At 46.9% G+C, this 18,212-nt stretch overlaps 1 protein-coding gene across 2 annotated transcripts in view; it reads left to right on the plus strand.

Moving 5' to 3' along the window:
* Nucleotides 1–18,212, plus strand: part of LOC147668845 (serine/threonine-protein phosphatase 4 regulatory subunit 1-like) — a 365,836-nt gene that overhangs the window by 172,558 nt on the left and 175,066 nt on the right. For both annotated transcript variants that reach the window (XM_086948406.1, XM_086948404.1), the window contains one exon: nucleotides 14,128–14,274. In XM_086948406.1, the coding sequence (XP_086804532.1) occupies nucleotides 14,128–14,274 (147 nt within the window). The remainder of the gene's footprint in view (nucleotides 1–14,127; nucleotides 14,275–18,212) is intronic.

Raw genomic sequence — 18,212 nt, forward strand, 5'->3', positions numbered from 1 at the left:
ATGCCACTGTGGGATTTATTGAACCATGTACTTGGAGGGCACCTCAGAGGTGCCCCCTGAAAACCTACCAACCCTGGTGTTGTCACAGACTGGCTGTAAGAAACCTGCCACCACCAGACATGTTTCTGGACTCTGGGTCAAGAGACTCTGCTCTCTGGGACCAGAAACCATGAACATTCTGGACGGAGGTGTCACACCTCCTCCCCTCCAGGATGGGCACAGTGCTCGAGAGGAAGCTTCAGAGGACGGCCGCCTTTGTAATGCGACCCCCAGCCCCTGCTGCACAATCTTATTGCAGGCAGAACGATGTTGGGGAAGAGAGCTGACCACTTCGGAACTATAGAATTGGGTTAGAGTCCCAGTGTCTGCTTATCATCCTGGGATTCTGGGCAAATTATGTAATCTCTACATACATTTAAAAAAATCAGACCTTGTGTAATGTGGGGCTTTTGTAAAGGGCTCCAGTAGTTCACTTTACATTAAACTGGCCAGCGACGACTTCTGTGCATTAAATTAAAGATTTCATAATGTACTGTAGTGCATTTCTCACTGAGTAACAACTTCTGTATTTGTTTTTCATTTAGACTGCATGTTGTTTAATATGTAGCTATCAGACAGTGAAAAGCCAAAATACATACAAAATATTTAGTTTTTTTTAGCCACACCTTTGACCCCCGGCTCTCATGTTCACTGACCCCGCCTTCTCTGCATGCAGCATCAGTTCCATAATTTTTTCTTTTAATGCACTTTGACCACTGTAGCGCCTATAGTTTTACAGAAATGCCTATGATTTTACCCATCACCTTAATATCTGAGACATCAAGTTGTGCAGCTCTGGGCGAAACCCTAATTGGCTTCAAAAGCTCCTCCTTTATTACACAAATCTTGATAGCAGCTAAAACAGCTGAGCTCGACTTACACACATCTAACTGAGGCGACAACAAAAACACTCCTTGTATTACTAATGCATTGTTGTGGGTAGCCTCTGCACGCAAAGCCTTTTCTTTCCAAACCACAAAGAGGGAATGAATTTTGTTAATGGTTGGTGCAAGGTGTAGTTAGGTCCGGAAATTAAATGGAAATGATTTTATTTCCTGAAAATCAAGAGGCTAGCTGTATGGTGTCACAGACTACAAAATCATTGGCAAGAGCATTCATATTGGCTCTAAAAATACAGACTTGCACAGTATCTGCTGTGTAACGGACAGCAAATTGTTTTCGTTAGTGTAAACTCACTTATCGATGTTTTGCTGCAGAGGACCTGCTCAGGATTATTTATTTGTATACAATACACGTTACACCGCTCTGAAGAAAATCTGTCTTCCGCTTTGCGTGTAGCTAGATAGTTGTAAGTGGTCTAGTTATCAATCGTACATTTGTTTGATGGTTCGAGGCATGTGGGCTGCTGAATTCATATCTGTGCATAGATCGCCGCCTAGTGTTGGGTCCGGATGATTGCACATTGTTGTCCTGGAAGAGTCTTCGAAGTATCACGAGATAGGTGGCTCCTCCCCTGGACTACAGTGCGCATGGGCATCGACTCCATCCTCAGATTGTTTTTTTCCGCCATTGGGTTAGGATGTCTTTGAATTCCCTCTTGTCGGAATCGATAGAAAACTTTCTTGAGACCAAAAGGTCTTTAGTCTAATACGTCGGTATAGTCTTGCGTTCGGTCTTAGTTCTTCCAGCTCGGTTCCAAGACGGATTCTCTACACCCGCGTGCTCTCTGCGCAGAAGGCCCAGTCGACGCTCCAGACCTAACGACCGTCCATCATGGACCGAAGTCCATTCAAGAGATGTCCTGTCTGCAACTCGAAGTATCCCCACATCGACGTCCACCCGGTGTGCAACAAGTTTCTGTCGCCGGACCACGATGAAGCCAAGTGTATGGCTTGTTCACGCTTCAGGTCCAAGAAGATGCTTAAGATTCGACGAGCTGCGCGCCAGGAGGCCCAGCATGCTGTACCGGCGCCTGTGGACATCTTCGATGCGGGGGATGTCGAGGACGAATCTATCCAGGACATTACTGAGTCGAACCCCCGCGTCTGACGTCGACTACGATGCGAAAGCAGAGATGTTCGAGGCCGAAGACGTCGTCGACGAGGTAGGAGACGACGGGGCCCTTGGGGCCATGGAGGATAGCTCGGACGAGGAGCTTCCTCAAACTGACTCTGGGGCCGTGCCAATTCATAAGGCTCAGGTCGAGGGATCGCCTTCGGGCCTTACCCAAGATCTTACCATGGGTTCTACGGCCCCGCCTTTGGGCTCGGCCACGGACATTGCTGTTGAGCCTCACCCTGGCAAAACGAAACCGAAAGTGAAACCTACGGTCTCGACTCCAGACACTGTGCAGGTGCTGTCCTCGAAACCGAAAGTGCGCATCGCTTTGGTCGGCTCCAAGGCCTCGGAGCCCTCGGCGCCGAAGAAGCCGAAGGTTGCTGTCGAGCCGAAGGCTCAAGTCAAAGGCGTCGAGACGAAGTCTGCCGCGCCGAAGACTAAAGTGAAGGTGGTCGAGCCGAGCGCGTCGGCGCCGAAGACGGTAGACACCGGCAAAGGCCTCGGCGGCCCAAAGAAGGCTATCTGCGACCCGAAGAAAGCTCTCGGTGACCCGAAGAAACGGCTGGATGACCCGAAGGTTCTCGCGACTCCGCGTCAGCAGGATAAGGCCAAGGGCAGCACACCCCGAGAGCCGACTCCAGGTGAGGCCTCGAGGGATCCCATTGAACCGGCGCGCCCATCCACCGCGTTCATCAAGAAGGTGACGGACTCCCTGCAGCGCATCAGGGACGGGACCGCGTCGGTCGGTCCGAAGGATCCTCCGCCTACGAAACCGGTGGAGAAACCGCATAAGGCGTCCACGCCCATCCATTTTACGTTGCCGCCGAAGACGGCGCCGAAAACTTTCGCTCCTAAGGCGGTCGCCAGCGTGCCCGAGAAGGTCTCCTCGGCGCCGAAGTCGTCAGCGGTGGTCCCCGGCCCACAACCTCGACGACCTTCAGTGGACGAGCATCAGGAACACTTCATCGATGCCGAAACGGGCAGGCTTTCCCTCCACAAGCGGAAAATCGCCCCGGAACGCCCAATGGAGTCCTACAAGATCCCTCTCAAGAAAAAGAAGGACTCTGCTTTCACTCCCGTCTTGGTGGAACCACTTTCCCCACGGACTCATAATGTTTCGCCCACTTACTCTGATGAGGATGAGTACAGTTATCCTGTCTATACAGACCCTGAGGATACCAACGAACCCTGGGCCGCTGGTACTGACCCAGGTGATCCTCAATCAGGACAAGACCCTCAACTATTTTCTGCAAAAACGTCCCCTACAGAAGACTCTGCAGCTTTCAATGCCCTCATTGAGCGGGCAGCTAACAATCACAACGTCCAGCTCCATGCTGACCCTGTGGATGTGAATTGAATTGAAACTGCACTTGTATAGCGCTATCTACCCGGACTTCCTTTTTGATACCTTCTCAGTCTCAGAAAGAACTGTTAAGAATCTGCCTATGCTGAAAGGTGTTTTAAAACATGCTGGCGAGATCTTTAAAGAACCTACCAGGGCGAGGGTGATGGATTGAGAAGAAATACAAGTCCGCGCCTACTGATCCTACCTACATCAAAGGACAGTTGCCTCTGGACTCCCTTGTCGTCTCGAATGCCCGGAAGAGGGCTAATTCTCAGACTACGGGTGATGCTCCTCCCATAGTCAAAGAATCCAAGGTCTTTGAGGCATCGGGAAGAGAGTAGCAGCACAGGCAGCCAACATCTGGCGCATTACCAATACACAAGAGCTTCTGGCGAGGTATGACAGGGCACACTACGACACAATGGAGACCCTGTTGCAGCACCTGCCTGATGAATACAAGGAGGCGGCTGAGATGCTGATTCAGGAAGGGAAGCTGATCTCTAACGCTTCAATTAAGTGCGCTCTGGACGCAGCTGATACCGCTGCCAGGGCTATAAACACTAGTGTTATGCTACGGCCACATGCCTGGCTGAGGATCTCTGGATTTAAGCCGGAAATCAAAACCACCATCCTTAATCAAACAGTCAACCCAGATCACCTGTTTGGCCCGGAGGTTGACACCACCCTAGAAAAAATTAATAAAAAGGACACGGAAACTGCGAAATCCATGGGTGCCTTACAGTCCCAGCACTTTCGGGGTGGGTCTTTTCGTCGCTCAAGCTCTAGAGGCGTTTCCAGAGGCCAGCTCTCCCAGTACACGCAGTACTACAAGGGCAACACTCAGTCCACATACACCAACAAGACTCGAGGTGGATATCGTGGTAACCGCGCCAAGGGCAGAGGTCGTGGAAACAACAGCTCCAGATCCTCTGCCACCAACAAACAGTGACGCCTTGTCACTGCCCCCCGACCACACAACACCGGTCGGGGGGAGACTCCAGCAGTTCCTGCCAGTCTGGAAGTCCATCACCACAGACAGGTGGGTCAGGAAACTTGTACAATACGGTTATTGTCTGGAGTTAACGTCCACTCCACCCAACATGCCCCCAAGACACCGTCCTATGTCGGCCGAGCATTTGCACTTATTGCAGCAGGAGATCACCGTTATGCTGCAAAAAGGAGCGATAGAGCTCGTGCCTATGCAAGAAAGAAGCACAGGGGTCTACTCCCTGTACTTCTTAATACCAAAAAAGGACGGGTCCCTCAGGCCCATCCTGGACCTCAGGCCACTCAACCATTACATCCTGTCGGAGCACTTCCATATGCTGACCCTGCAGCAAGTGCTCCCGTTGCTCAGTCAGGGATATTTTCTCGCAACTTTAGACCTAAAGGATGCGTACTTTCACATTCCACTGCACCCTTCACACAGGAAGTACCTCCGGTTCACCATACAAAACCAGCACTACCAGTTCAAGGTTTTGCCTTTCAGTGTCACCACGGCACCCAGGGTGTTCACAAAGTGCCTGGCGACAGTGGCGACGCACTTCAGGAGACGGAACATCCACGTCTACCCTTATCTGGACGACTGGCTCATCCAGGCAAAGTCAGCTCAGCAGTGTGCCGCCCACATGTCCCACACCATTCACCTCCTGCGCGATCTGGGATTCTCACTGAATTACCCAAAATCCCACCTCCAGCCCGCCCACATACGGCAGTATCTGGGTGCGACCATAAACACTCTGGCAGCCACAGCACAGCAAATTCAGTGAGGGTCAGCAGCATTCAATCGCTGATACAGAAGTTCAGACCTCAACACTCGCTTCCAGCAAGAGTGGTCATGCAGTTGATAGGCATGATGGCCTCCTGAATCTCCATAGTCCCGCACGCGAGACTACATATGCGCCCGCTTCAGGAGTGCTTAGCACGTCAGTGGACTCAGGCTCACGGGCAGTTGAAAGACCTAGTGTTGGTGAGCGGTCGGACATACAACTCTCTGCATTGGTGGAATCCACGAAACCTTTGCAAGGGACGACCGTTCCAAGAGCCTGTGCCACAGATCATCCTGACGACGGACACTTCTCTCCAAGGATGGGGAGCTCATGTACTCCATTACACGGTGCAGGGACTATGGACGCAACAGCAACGGAAGATGCACATCAATGTTCTCGAACTGATGGCGATCTTCATGGCACTCAAAGCCTTCAAAGTACATCTGTGCAACAAGGTCGTGTTGATCCGGACGGACAACATGACGGCCATGTACTACATTCAAAAGCAGGGAGGAACACACTCTCCGCAGCTGTCTCATCTGGCTCAGAGCATGTGGAAGTGGGCCATTCAGAGGAACATCTTCCTCATGGCGGAACACCTCCCGGGCAAGGACAATCAGATGGCGGACCTGCTCAGCAGGCACAGCCACCAAATGCACGAGTGGGAGATACATCCATCAGTACTCCAACCGTACTTCCAAAGGTGGGGTCATCCAGAGATAGACCTGTTCGCCACAAGGGAGAACGCAAAATGCCAAAGCTTCGCCGCCAGGTTCCCACACCCACACCCACAGTCGCAGGGCAATGCAATATGGATGAACTGGTCAGGCAAATTTGCGTACGCTTTTCCCCCAGCACCTCTGATACCGCTGGTGGGACGCAAGCTCAGGCAGCATGCAAGCTCAGGCAGCACTCGATGACTCTCATCCTGGTTGCTCCAACGTGGGCTCGCCAACCATGGTACACCCCGTTTCTAGAACTGTCAGTGGTACCGCATCAGAGGCTACGCCTCACACCCAGCCTTCTGACGCAGAGCCATGGCGACATTCAGCATCCAGATCCGCAACAGCTCAACCTGGCGATCTGGCTCCTGAAGTCTTAGAGTTTGGCTACCTACACTTGCCTTCTGACTATATGGACATCATCCGGGAGGCAAGGAAGCCCACCACAAGAGCATGCTATGCGGCAAAATGGAAGCGGTTTGTCATTTATTGTGCAGACCACAACATTAACCCGCTAGATGCATCTATTCAAAATATAATTTGTTACCTCTTCCATCTGTACAAATGTAATCTGGCCTATGCTTCCATTCGCATACATCTATTCCGCAATGGCCGCTTATCTCCAGAACAGGCAGCACCTCTCACTTTTCAGAGTGCCTGCCATTAAGGCCTTTCTAGAAGGACTCAAACGAGTTATTCCTCCGCGGACTCCACCAGCTCCGGAGTGGAACCTCAATGTGGTCCTCACCCGGCTGATGGGTCCTCCCTTTGAACCACTGCATTCCTGCGAGATTCAATTCTTGACGTGGTAAGTGGCTTTCTTTATAGCGATTACATCGCTGCGGCGAGTTAGTGAACTACAAGCACTAACTATCCAAGAGCCATTTATTCAAATTCATTCTAACAGGGTGGTGCTTTGCACTAACCTTAAATTCCTTCCTAAGGTTGTGTCTCAATTCCATATTAACCAAACTATTGAATTTCCTGTTTTCTTCCAAAATCCTGAGTCCTTGGCGGAGAGAATGCTCCACACACTTGACGTCAAGAGGGCCCTGATGTATTACATCGATAGGACCAAGGATTTTAGGAAAACTAAACAACTCTTTGTTGCCTTTGCGGCACACCACAAAGGTAACCTCATTTCCAAGGCTGGTATAGCTAGGTGGATCGTTAAATGTATTCAGATCTGCCATCTGAAAGCCAAGCGTACTCTCACCATTCCACCAAGGGCCCACTCCACCAGAAAGTTGGGGGCCTCCATGGCATTCCTTGGAAATATTCCTTTGGAAGACATATGTAGAGCAGCTACATGGTCTACCACACACACCTTTACAAAGCATTATTGTGTTGATGTGCACTCCAAACAGCAGGCAGCTGTAGGGCAGGCTGTTCTAAAAACACTTTTCCAAATTGCTGCAGCTGGCACGGGCGGCCACCGTTAATGGGGGGACTGCTATGTATTCTATGCACAGATATGAATTCAGCAGCCCACATGCCTCGAACCGAATATGCTACTTACCAGTATGCATCTGTTCTTGGCATGTAGGGCTGCTGACATTCATATCGCCCGCCCTCCTCCCCGGCGCCTGTAGCAGCTGCAGAATTCACATATACTTCTAGCATGGTCATCATTCACTTAGTTTCACTCCATCTTGGCCACAATGGCTAAAAACAATTTGAGGATGGAGTCGATGCCCATGCGCACTGTAGTCCAGGGGAGGAGCCACCTATCTCGTGATACTTCGAAGACTCTTCCAGGACAACAATGTGCAATCATCCGGACCCAACACTAGGCGGCGATCAATGCACAGATATGAATGTCAGCAGCCCTACATGCCAAGAACAGATGCATACTGGTAAGTAGCATATTCGTTTTCCACTCTCCAACTCTTTACAAGCGGCGCTCTGCTGTTTAGTCCTGATCACATGACCAGAGACATGTCCATGTTTTCTCATCTTTACAGGGAGTGTGCAAGGATGTGGGCCCAATGTCTCTGGACTTTTTTAAAGTTATATGGTGCAGACTTGGCCTTGAAGTACGGGTGCGCTTTACATGAGCAACAGTTACATTACTAAGCCATATGGTGCAAACTCAGCCCCGAGGTACAGGTGTGCTTTGCATGAGCAACAGTTACATTACTAAGTTATATGGTGCAAACTCTGCCCGGAGGTACAGGTGCGCTTTCCGCGGACTAAACTTTAGCAAATACTATACATACTATACCAAACTGAGGTAAAGTGTGCACAGAGTCCAATGGAACCCCAAAGGTAGACCGAGGTAAAAGTAGATAGCACCTATCTATTTCTGGTAGTCTGGGCCAGCAGTAAGGCTTATCAGAGGGTAGTGTTAAGCATTTGTTGTACACACTCAATCAGCAAATGATGTCATACACTCAAGACTGAACTCTAACTAATTTTATTTGTATAAAAATATTAAGTTATTTTATTTCTAGATCCAGGCCAAGCCTGGCACAGGTGAGTGAAATAAATGGTTTGCAAAATCGTATGCAGTGTTTACAATTGAATGCAGGTTCAAATGCAGTTTGATTGAAATACAGGTAAGTCAAGGATTCAAAATTACTGTACAGATTACTTTTCAGTTACTTTTTCTACTCAGTGTGATATGCCTAGATAACTCACTGGAACATTTCTTAGAGAAAAGGTAAGTAAAATCAGTTTTGCACAGTTGTAGTTTTTCAGGTTTCTATACAAATCAACTCCACACAGAACATTTTTCAGAGAAAAACAGTCAATGTATTCCGATGGAGAGAAATGAAGCTATCGGTTACCGGGTAAGTACTCGGTCTTGAGTTTCTGGGGTTAGAACAAGGGTGCCTACAGGGTCAAGGATGCACTCTTGTTACACAGTCAGCGGCAATAGGGCGGCTGGGTGCAGAGTGCTGAGGCCCAATGTTATCCAATGGGTGAAAGGGGGCCTCCGGTTGGTGACTGCTTACAAATAGGCCACAAGGCTGTGGGAGCAAAGCTCCTGGGGATTAGCTCAGGGCAAAGGGGGATCCGAGTTAGCACCCAAAGTACACCCGCAGCGGTACAGGGGCGGCCGGGTGCAGGGTGCTGTTTTGCCATTGGGTGCCCTGTTAATTTCAATGGGGATTCTCTGGTTTCACAGACTGCAGGCTCGAGGACAAAGATCTTCTGGAGGTGACCACCGGTTGGAGAGGTAAGTTGGGATGCTGGGACACTGTCGGTTGGGTCACCCAAGGCCGTGGGGCTTCGGGTGCAGGGGTGTCTTTAGGTGTTGGGTTTCTCTTACCAGCTCCTGTCGCGATCGGGGTGAGTCTCCAAAAAGAGGCTGCAGGCTTCGCTGTGAGAATCAAGGCAGGGCAGATATCACCAAATCTCTGGTCAGGATCGGCGGGGAGACCTCTCCGTGTTGTTGGGCCACTCTAACTCGGACAGTGGGCGACGGGTGCAGAATGGTGCAGACTCGCGGATTTGGCCGGAGCCAGAGTCTGTGGGTAAACAAATCCAGTGTTCACAGGAGCAAAGTCTCCTCTGCGGAAGGCAGGGCAGGTCCTCGGGGTTCTTGAGGTTGCTGGCTGCAGGACACACCCGAGTTTCGCTTCTGCAGGTTTGAGGAGGGGACTAGCTGTTAGGGCTGAGGCCAAGTCAGTGAGTGTCCTCCTTTTACTTCTGCACAGCTGTACGGTCCAAGATGAAAAGTCTTGGTCGTTTCTTGTCTGAGGAGGCCAGGTTTGGGGTGGCCCCTAAATAATAAATTTAGGGGCGTTACAGGTAGGTAAATGGTGGAACAATGGGTCCCTTCCTTGGGCAGGGGGCCATGTGCCTCACTCTGGTTGGATGGGTCCCCCCCATCTGCAAGATGGCGGGGACTGAGAGTTGTGCTTCACCTCACCTCCCCCACCTGAGGGGTGGGGTTGGCAAAGGTGGGCACACCTCCCTTCCTCACTTGGTTTTCCCGCTGGTGCTCTGGCTTAAAGTGGGGGTCAGAACCTGTGGGGGCCAGTGGCTGCAAGCAGCAAAGGGCCTAGGGAAGCTCAAAAAGGCGGCAAGCCTTTAATGCTTCCCGTTTGTGGACCCTGCCCATCCTGTGGGAGGAGGCTTGGCACCTCGTCCCAGAATGTGCATCGTTTCAGACCCCCTGAGCAGCAGGCTCTCGACCCAGGGGTCCAGAAACATGTCTGGTGGTGGCAGCTGGTGATCAGTCACTCAGCCTGGACACTAGTGTTAGGGCGTTTTTTACAGGGGACCTCTCTAAGATGCCCTCTGTATGCATTTTTCATTAAAGCCCACACTGGCCTCAGTGTGGGTTTAATGTGCTGAGAAATTTGATTCTAAACTTCCCAGGTTTCAGTAAAGCCATTATGGTACTGTGGAGTTCGTAATGACAAACTCCCAGCACCATATATTCTTAATAGCATTATTGCACTTACAATGTCTAAGAATTAACTTAGACACTGTAGGGGTACAGTGCTCATGCACCTGTACCCTCACCATTGATATAGTGCACCCAGCTAGAGAAGTGGCTGATCTATGCTAGGGCAGTGGGTTGTAGGCATGGCACACAGGGATGTGTGCCATGTCGACTCTTCACTTTGTTCTGCACCAAAACACGCAGTCTGCAAAGGCAGTGTGTGAGTGTAAAGGTACAGGGCCTCTAAGTGTGATACAATAAGTTCTGCAGCCCTTAGAGGCCTTCCTTGACCACAGTGCCCATGGTACCTGTGGTACTATTTACAAGGGACTGACCTGTGGCCAAAGAGTGCCAATTGGTTTTTGTTTGCAATGCAGTTTAGGGAAAGAGCATAGGCCCTGGGTACCTGGCTGGCAGGAACCCAGGGCAAACTCACTCAAAGCACATCAGCAGTTCAGCAAAAATCAGGGGCAACCATGCAAAAAGAGGGAACTTTCTTACATTAAGGTCACACTAATGTTTTTAGGCATTGGGGAGACTAAGTGATCTACCCTAAATTGCAGGCTGTTGATAATAGCTGAGACTTGAACCTGCATGCCCAGTTCCATAGTCAACAGCACCAGCTGTTCCTCCACACCCTTTCTGGGATAATAGGCAACAGTAATCTGCTACCCACTTCTGCCTTTTGTCGCATGCCTGTCACGCCTCTTGCCACTGGATTGGTTATTTCGAACAGTGGTCAAAATACATTTAAACAAGCCCTTTTGAAAGCAACAAATTAGAGACATGCTGATATGAAAAACTTTAATTAAACAATGTACGTTTATTAGCACTAAGTCGAGCAGGGGCAGGAGGGATGAACGCTTCCTGGGGACAAAAAAGTAAACCATTAAAACACACGGACATCGGGACGGGTGAACGGGTAGAGGAAGAAAAGCCGACATTTGAGATACAGGGGCGAAAACAAACTAAACCAAGCAATGCAAAAAAACAAAACACCACATGCCCAGAAAAGGGAGAGGTGGAGGGACGAGGGAGGTGGTGAATACGACAGTGGGTGGGGGCAGGAGCATAGCCTACATGTCAATGGGTGGCGCACGGAGATAGGAGCAGATCGTAAATATGCATAAAGGGAGCAAGAGTTGCTGCGAGCAAGCAAGAAACTGCGCTGGAGTGTTAAATGCAAAAAAATTAGCTCGCCGGACAAACTATAAATAAATGCGAGAGAAAGAGCACATGCAATCGAAGTGAAAACACACTCGAAGGCGGGACAAAGAGCAGCGCTTAACCAATTAAAAAAAAAGCAATTCAGAAAGGCACACAAAGCAACTAATAGCGGTGGGTGTGGACTAAGTCCACAGAGAAATTACAGCATGCCTCTGAGAGCAACGCATGCGCGCTGCCTCTAGGCTCGACCTAAAAAGTACATTGCCACTAGCCCGTTACACATTCCTGTTTCGACCTCTCCAACTCTACCAACACCACCCCCATCCTCCACTCCGCCACCTGCTTCACAAGACAAATGTGAAGAAGGCGCTTTGTGTAGGTCACAGTTCACTGCTTGAACTTAATTCAGTTTACTAGCATGGACATAACATTAGTATTGCTTACTTTAACTCCGTTGTCACCCACCTGTGGCAAAACAATATAATAATGGGGTCGATGCCCATGCGCAGTATCACCAAAAGGAGTTGTCACACATCCTCGTGACTCGTAGGAAAACAAATTGCAGTCATCGAGCTCAGCATTAGCTGGCGGACTTACGCAATGCATGTGAATCTGAAGCGCTACATGCCAAGAACAGATGCTTACAGGATAAGTAACATCCATATCTATCTATCTATCTATCTATCTATCTATCTATCTATCTATCTATCTATCTATCTATCTATCTATCTATCTATCTATCTATCTATCTATCTATCTATCTATCTATCTATCTATCTATCTATCTATCTATCTATCTATCTATCTATCTATCTATCTATCTATCTATCTATCTATCTATCTATCTATCTCTTTTAGTTTTGTAGCAGGGATTGAAAGGTACATGTAAAGTTAAAGGGGAGTTGTAATCAAAGAGTCTTAGATAAATGTGATTGTATGTAAAGATAGTTTAATGTACAAGTTTTGCCACAAGACTAGCGTATGCTTGATGTTGAATGATTGCACAGAATGGGCATATATGATCATCTCATTGCCTTTTAGGCCAAACTAAATATACTTGGAGTACCTCCTTTTTCGGCCTTTTCCAGTAAAGGATCTGCACCTTTAAATTAAAACAAACGAAAATACCCTTGAGAAAACAGTTTGTCTTTTTTGCAGCTTTCTCGGTCTGAGTCAAGCAATACATGCAGATTCCAACATTGTGCATGACAATAAAACTGATAAACATTATTGAGCATTGTTTCTTTACTTATTTTCCAATGTCCTTCATGATATGTGAAGAGCTGTATTTAATTGACTTAGTGCCACATGTATATCCGTTATATGGCCCCAGAATCCCTAGTGCATATGTTTTGATACAAAATATATTAATACTGTGGATCCAAAAGCATACCACACAGCAGCAGCATTACTGAAATCAGTAGTAGTTTAACTTTATGGAACCCAGTGTATGCTATTTGTGTAAAAGTAGAAGACATCATCTGTTCCATTAGTTAAGAAAATCGGAAAATGTTATTTGGGAACACTGAAAGACTGTATGATCCTACGAAATCTAATATTGTTACTTTGTCAAAATGTATGTCATGGTAAATAAAGTAGCTTAAGATTTGGAAGTTGTGGTGTAACCAGGACTTCCAACTAGACAAAATTAAACAGTGTCCCAGACAATAGAGACGCTATGACGGGCTTACGTAGAGACACCTATTCCTAAACATAGGCATCATTGCTTTTGGCAACAAGGAAAGACAGCAGAAAGGTAGAGAACCCTGCCTTAATAACTATCAGTTTTTTTAAAGCACATTGGCAGCTTTTTTATGATTCCTGCAAGTGACCTCCTAATACTATATTTAGTGATGAACTTTGTTTGGATTTAGAAATCCTATTATTCTCTGCTACATTAAAAAAATTGACCTAAAACCCACTTGCCTAGTTACAGTTTGACCTTTTTGAGAGTAATATGTGCGTGCTACACGAAAGTTTCTCAAGCCTGTAGAACTTGCAAACTACTACTACACACAGGATCATATGCCACTTGTGTTAAAAAAGGAACGTTGGTGCATAAACCATTTATGTATTTTGTGGGTACTAGCAATATGGGAAAAGCCTGATCCACCTGGCATGGTGCTATCACTAGTTTGTTGGTGACAAGGTCTCCATACATAGAGTATTGCTAACTAAAGGTGCTGCGACTGAGGTTGCATGAATGATTAAGGGGTAGATGGATGGCTATACTAATCACAAATGGATTTGTCATTTTGGCACCAACTGTTGTAAAACAAGACATTGTTATATCATGTTTGCCTCCCAGGACCCCAGTCATATGTGATTGAAAGAAAACACTTAGATTTTGCTAGGAAATTAAGGTTCTCCTAGTGAATTGACAAATGTTACAGAGCGGTTTCTTTTTAACATATTGTGCTGCACTGAGTGGAAAGTTAAAACAATTGGGCACAAAACAGCCTTAGGGATATGTGAAATCCTAAAGGATATGCTGCACATCAAGCTAAATCTTTTAAACAAAGTGCTAAATTTATAAATATTTGTACAATGTTATGTATTATACATATGTTTTATACAGGTTTAGTATAACCGGATCTATACAACACTGTTTCTGATTTAAACTGTTGTAAAATACAATAAAAAATAGATTCTATGTTTTCATAATTTTAGGTTCGAAAATCAAGCCAAGAAGCCTTGTTAATGTTACTTGACCAAGATTTAGTCGACCAAACTGACATTGAAAACAAGGTGTGCCCTATTTTGCTGGATCTTTCGTCTCCAGAGAGTGATGACGAATACAAAGTGGAAGCTGTGAATGTAAGTTCCGGTGAAGGTCCCATGCTTAATTTTTGAATGGCTGTTTTTGTCTGCTCCAAGATGTAGAAGTTAATTATGAAAAGAAGTGTTGTCCACACATGGAATAATAAAAATTTGAGTATATTTTCAAATTCATGAACATGCGGTTGTAGCTCATTTGGTGTTAGCTTTACAGTTAAATTGGTTTGTTTTACCAGTCTTATTAACAGTACACATTTGCCCATTGCTATGCAGCCAATTTAGTTCTGTGCTATTAAGATTCTCTTATTAAACCTGTTGAGGCAGGCCACAAATTGCCTACCTGAAAAACTACACCAGACCCACTGATAAGGGCAGTGGTGTCGCATGCAGAATGTTTTTATGATGCTTAGAACATTTATTTTATTTATGTGATTTGTGGGAATCCAACGTAAAGCAAAAATACAGATTTGTGTTGGCGAACATTAGGAACTTTGCCAGTTTACCATCATCTGTGATATGTGGTAGCCCATTCAATAGGGGTGTGTTGGTATGTGAATGCATAACAGTGCTGAATTCTATATATACATTTTATTTTTCTTTCAAAATGTTTTCTCACTCTTTTTGCCGACTATTATGAATGTATATGCTTCAAACATGTCCCACCTTTTACCCAGCTTATTCTGTATATTTCTTTTTCCTCAAAAGATGGTATGACCATCTTCACAGTCTTTGCCATCGGAGTTCATAAATATTAAAATATGTCCATTGCAGATCCTATAAAATGTTATGCCGAGAAATAAGTATGATTCCTAAGAAATGTTGCTGGCTGTTAGAAATAGGGTCTCAAGTTGGCAAGGGTTTGCACCTTTGTCCAAATTAGGACCCTTCTTCCTATTCATGATAAGGGAGTTAGACTCCTAAAATAACCCCTGCTCACCCCCTTGGTAGCTTGGCATGAGCAGTCAGGCTTATCTTAGAGGCAGTGTGTAAAGCATTTGCAAATAACCAACAGTAATACATTGTAAGCACTACAAAAGGACACCACACCAGTTTAGAAAAATGTCCAATATTTTTATATACTTAAGACGAGGCCAAAAACGATAAAAATCCACTATACAGTACTTAGAAATCTTCAGTTATCACTATATGCTTGAAAAACAGTTCCTTGATGTCGATAGCTCTGTCAGGGGCTATCACGGCAGCGTTGTGAACGTATAAATCCAAACAGTTCTGACTGACTGCAGCGTTGCAGATCAGTTACGGTGTCGGGAAGACCTGCAAAACAGTACCTTTAGAGATGCAGGGTGACTGCGACCTCTCGTTGAGCTTCTGAAAGCATGTCGTCCGCATGCGTCTGTTCCGGAGATTGGTGCAGGAGTCGCCGGACTTTCGAAGTCACACATGTTGCAGATCGAACTCTTCTCTATTGAAATCAGGAGCGCTGGCGTCGGCAGGCGTTGGGTGCGGCGCCAGCAGAGGCTCAGTGGGGGCGTCGTATAGCGTGTTCGGGGAGACCAGGGTCGCAGTGCAAGGTGAATGCGGTGCTTGTCGCAGTGCTGGCAGTTTGCGGTGCAGGCAGCAGCGTCGTTGCTGAAGCGCTGTTGTCGGCTGATGAACTGGAGTCAATGGCGCCGGCGTCGGTAGGCCATGGCCGCACGGCAGGATGAGGGCCGTGTGTTGTGTAACTTTACGAGCGGTGCCCTCCAACCACAGTGCAAGCAGCGGCGTAGATTTCGGCATGGAGCAGCGTAGTTGGGGATAGCAAGGGATCGTCGTGAAGCGAGGTGGTGCGGGGTGCGGTGCCCTCAGGTCGCGGTGAAGGCAGCGGCTCGGTGACTGCATCAGCAGGCGGTGACGCCAGGACACGGAGTCTGCAGCGTCGTCTAAGTCGTCGGGTTGCTTTTTCTTCTGTTGCAGCACAAAACACACAGTTCCCAGTGCTGAGGGCAGAAGAGCTTGAAGTCTTTGCTGTTCCTGTGACTTCTTGAACAGGGGGGCAAGCTCTACCTCAAGCCCTTGGAGAAACTCACAAAAGTAGATTGCAGAAAGCTCTGTCCAGTCCTTTCACTGCCCAAGACGGAATCAGCCACTGCAGGCCAACACAGCAAAGCACACAACAATGTGGTAGTTCCTCCTCACAGTTTCTCCAGTTCTTCTTCTGGGCAGTCTTCTTGGTCCAAAAGAGTTCTAAGGTTCAGGGGTCTGGGCCCCAATATTTATATCCCAAAATCCTTTGATCTCTTAGGCAGAGAGTGTCTGTGCCCAGCCAAAACCAGTTCTGCCTTCTCTGGTGTGGCTTCCTGGGAGGAGGTGGAGACTGCATTGTCAGAGGCAGACCAGGATTATTCATGTGCAACGAAATCTCCTCCCCCTACTCTAAGTGCAGCCCAGGTCTATTCAGCCATTTCCTGACCCACCTAGAACATCCCGAGCCACTCCTGCTCCTCAACCCCTGTCATCCAAAACCCAGATAGTCAATCCACAAACCCAGCAGAGGCACACTGGATGATTAGGCAAGAAATTACCTACTTTCTAAAAGTGGTATTTTAAAACACAGAATGTAAAAATCACCTTCACTAAAAGATGCATCTTTAAATTCTAAGTTCAAGCATTCTAAACGTCATCCTAATACATAGTTCTCATGGCCAGTTTTTTTATAAGATGTTCTAAACATACTCCCCATTCTGTCCTATGGGGAACAGGTAGCCTTGCAATAGTGAAAAAGGAAATTGGCATTAATTCTCCATCAGGACATGCCACACACACCAGGGCATGTCCTACCTTTCACATACGCTGCATCCTGCCCACAGGGGTGCCTTGGGCCTACCTTAGGGATGACTGACATGTAAGAAAAGAGAAGGTTAGGGCCTATAATCATTGTACCAGCACGGCAGGAGGACTGGGGATTCTTGTCCTACTATAGAGAATCTCTGTTGATGAAGTGTCTGATAAACCCTCCAAAAATCACCATTATCGCAAATAATCCTTTCTTACCCATCCAAGTCTATTACAGATTTTCTCTTGGTTTGCTTCACCGTACGGACCAACCAAACCCACTTATCTAACCTGAAAGATATTGAGCAGCATTTCCAACCAGCCTCAAATTGACATTTTACTCTCAATTGATGGACAATAATCTAGAAACAAGTGTCAAGAGATATACAGCACTGGCTATACCAACATAAGGTAAATGCTTCAATACTAGTGAATAAGCTGAAGTGACTTTAACTACACACTTCATGTACTATAATGCATCGGTGACCATGGCGGCTGGTGACAAGTGTTGGGGTAAGCAACTCCATTCTTTTGATCCTCTGACAGGCATTTTGAGAAACCAGCAGTGCCTTTTGGGTCAATGCCAAAGCTCTCAATCATAGCTTGTTTTAAACAATGGTTAAAACAGACCAAGACTGAGAGCTCAGGAGTTGAGGCTGAAGGCAGTGTGGAGTTTTAATATGTTCTGAAGCTTCACAGAATCAACAGTGCAATAAAGCTGAAATAATGAATTTGGATGCTGTCGCTGTCAAAAGAACTTACTGCCAAATATTGGTTGGCGGATTGCGGATCTCCATCTACTTTAATTGATCTTCCTGACTGGAAAAATGTTAGCAGTGTGAAATTAAGGAAATCTGCTATGAGACCCCTAGGGTATGGTGGGAAACCGATTGATGTACTCTTTAAAGGCAAATCCGCACTGGTTGTTGTGTACATAGCAAAATATGGCTCATCATTGTTGGAATTGTTCGAACAATGAAAATTTATAAATCATCTTAGACCCTAGCATTTCTGAGCATGTTTTTCTTTAATGGGAATATTCAGGGCTATGTGTGATTTAGCTTTGAGTGGTAGCTGAAATATCCTTAAGTTTTTTTCTGAGAATCTTGGAAAGAATTAAACACAAAATTCAACTTAAATCGGGAGTAGATCCCATAGTCCAGAAAGTGATAAGGGTACCCCTTGCAGTCAGAGCAGAATTG

This window comes from Lissotriton vulgaris, unplaced genomic scaffold, assembly GCF_964263255.1.
Source record: "Lissotriton vulgaris unplaced genomic scaffold, aLisVul1.2 SCAFFOLD_271, whole genome shotgun sequence".
Classification (NCBI taxonomy): domain Eukaryota; kingdom Metazoa; phylum Chordata; class Amphibia; order Caudata; family Salamandridae; genus Lissotriton; species Lissotriton vulgaris.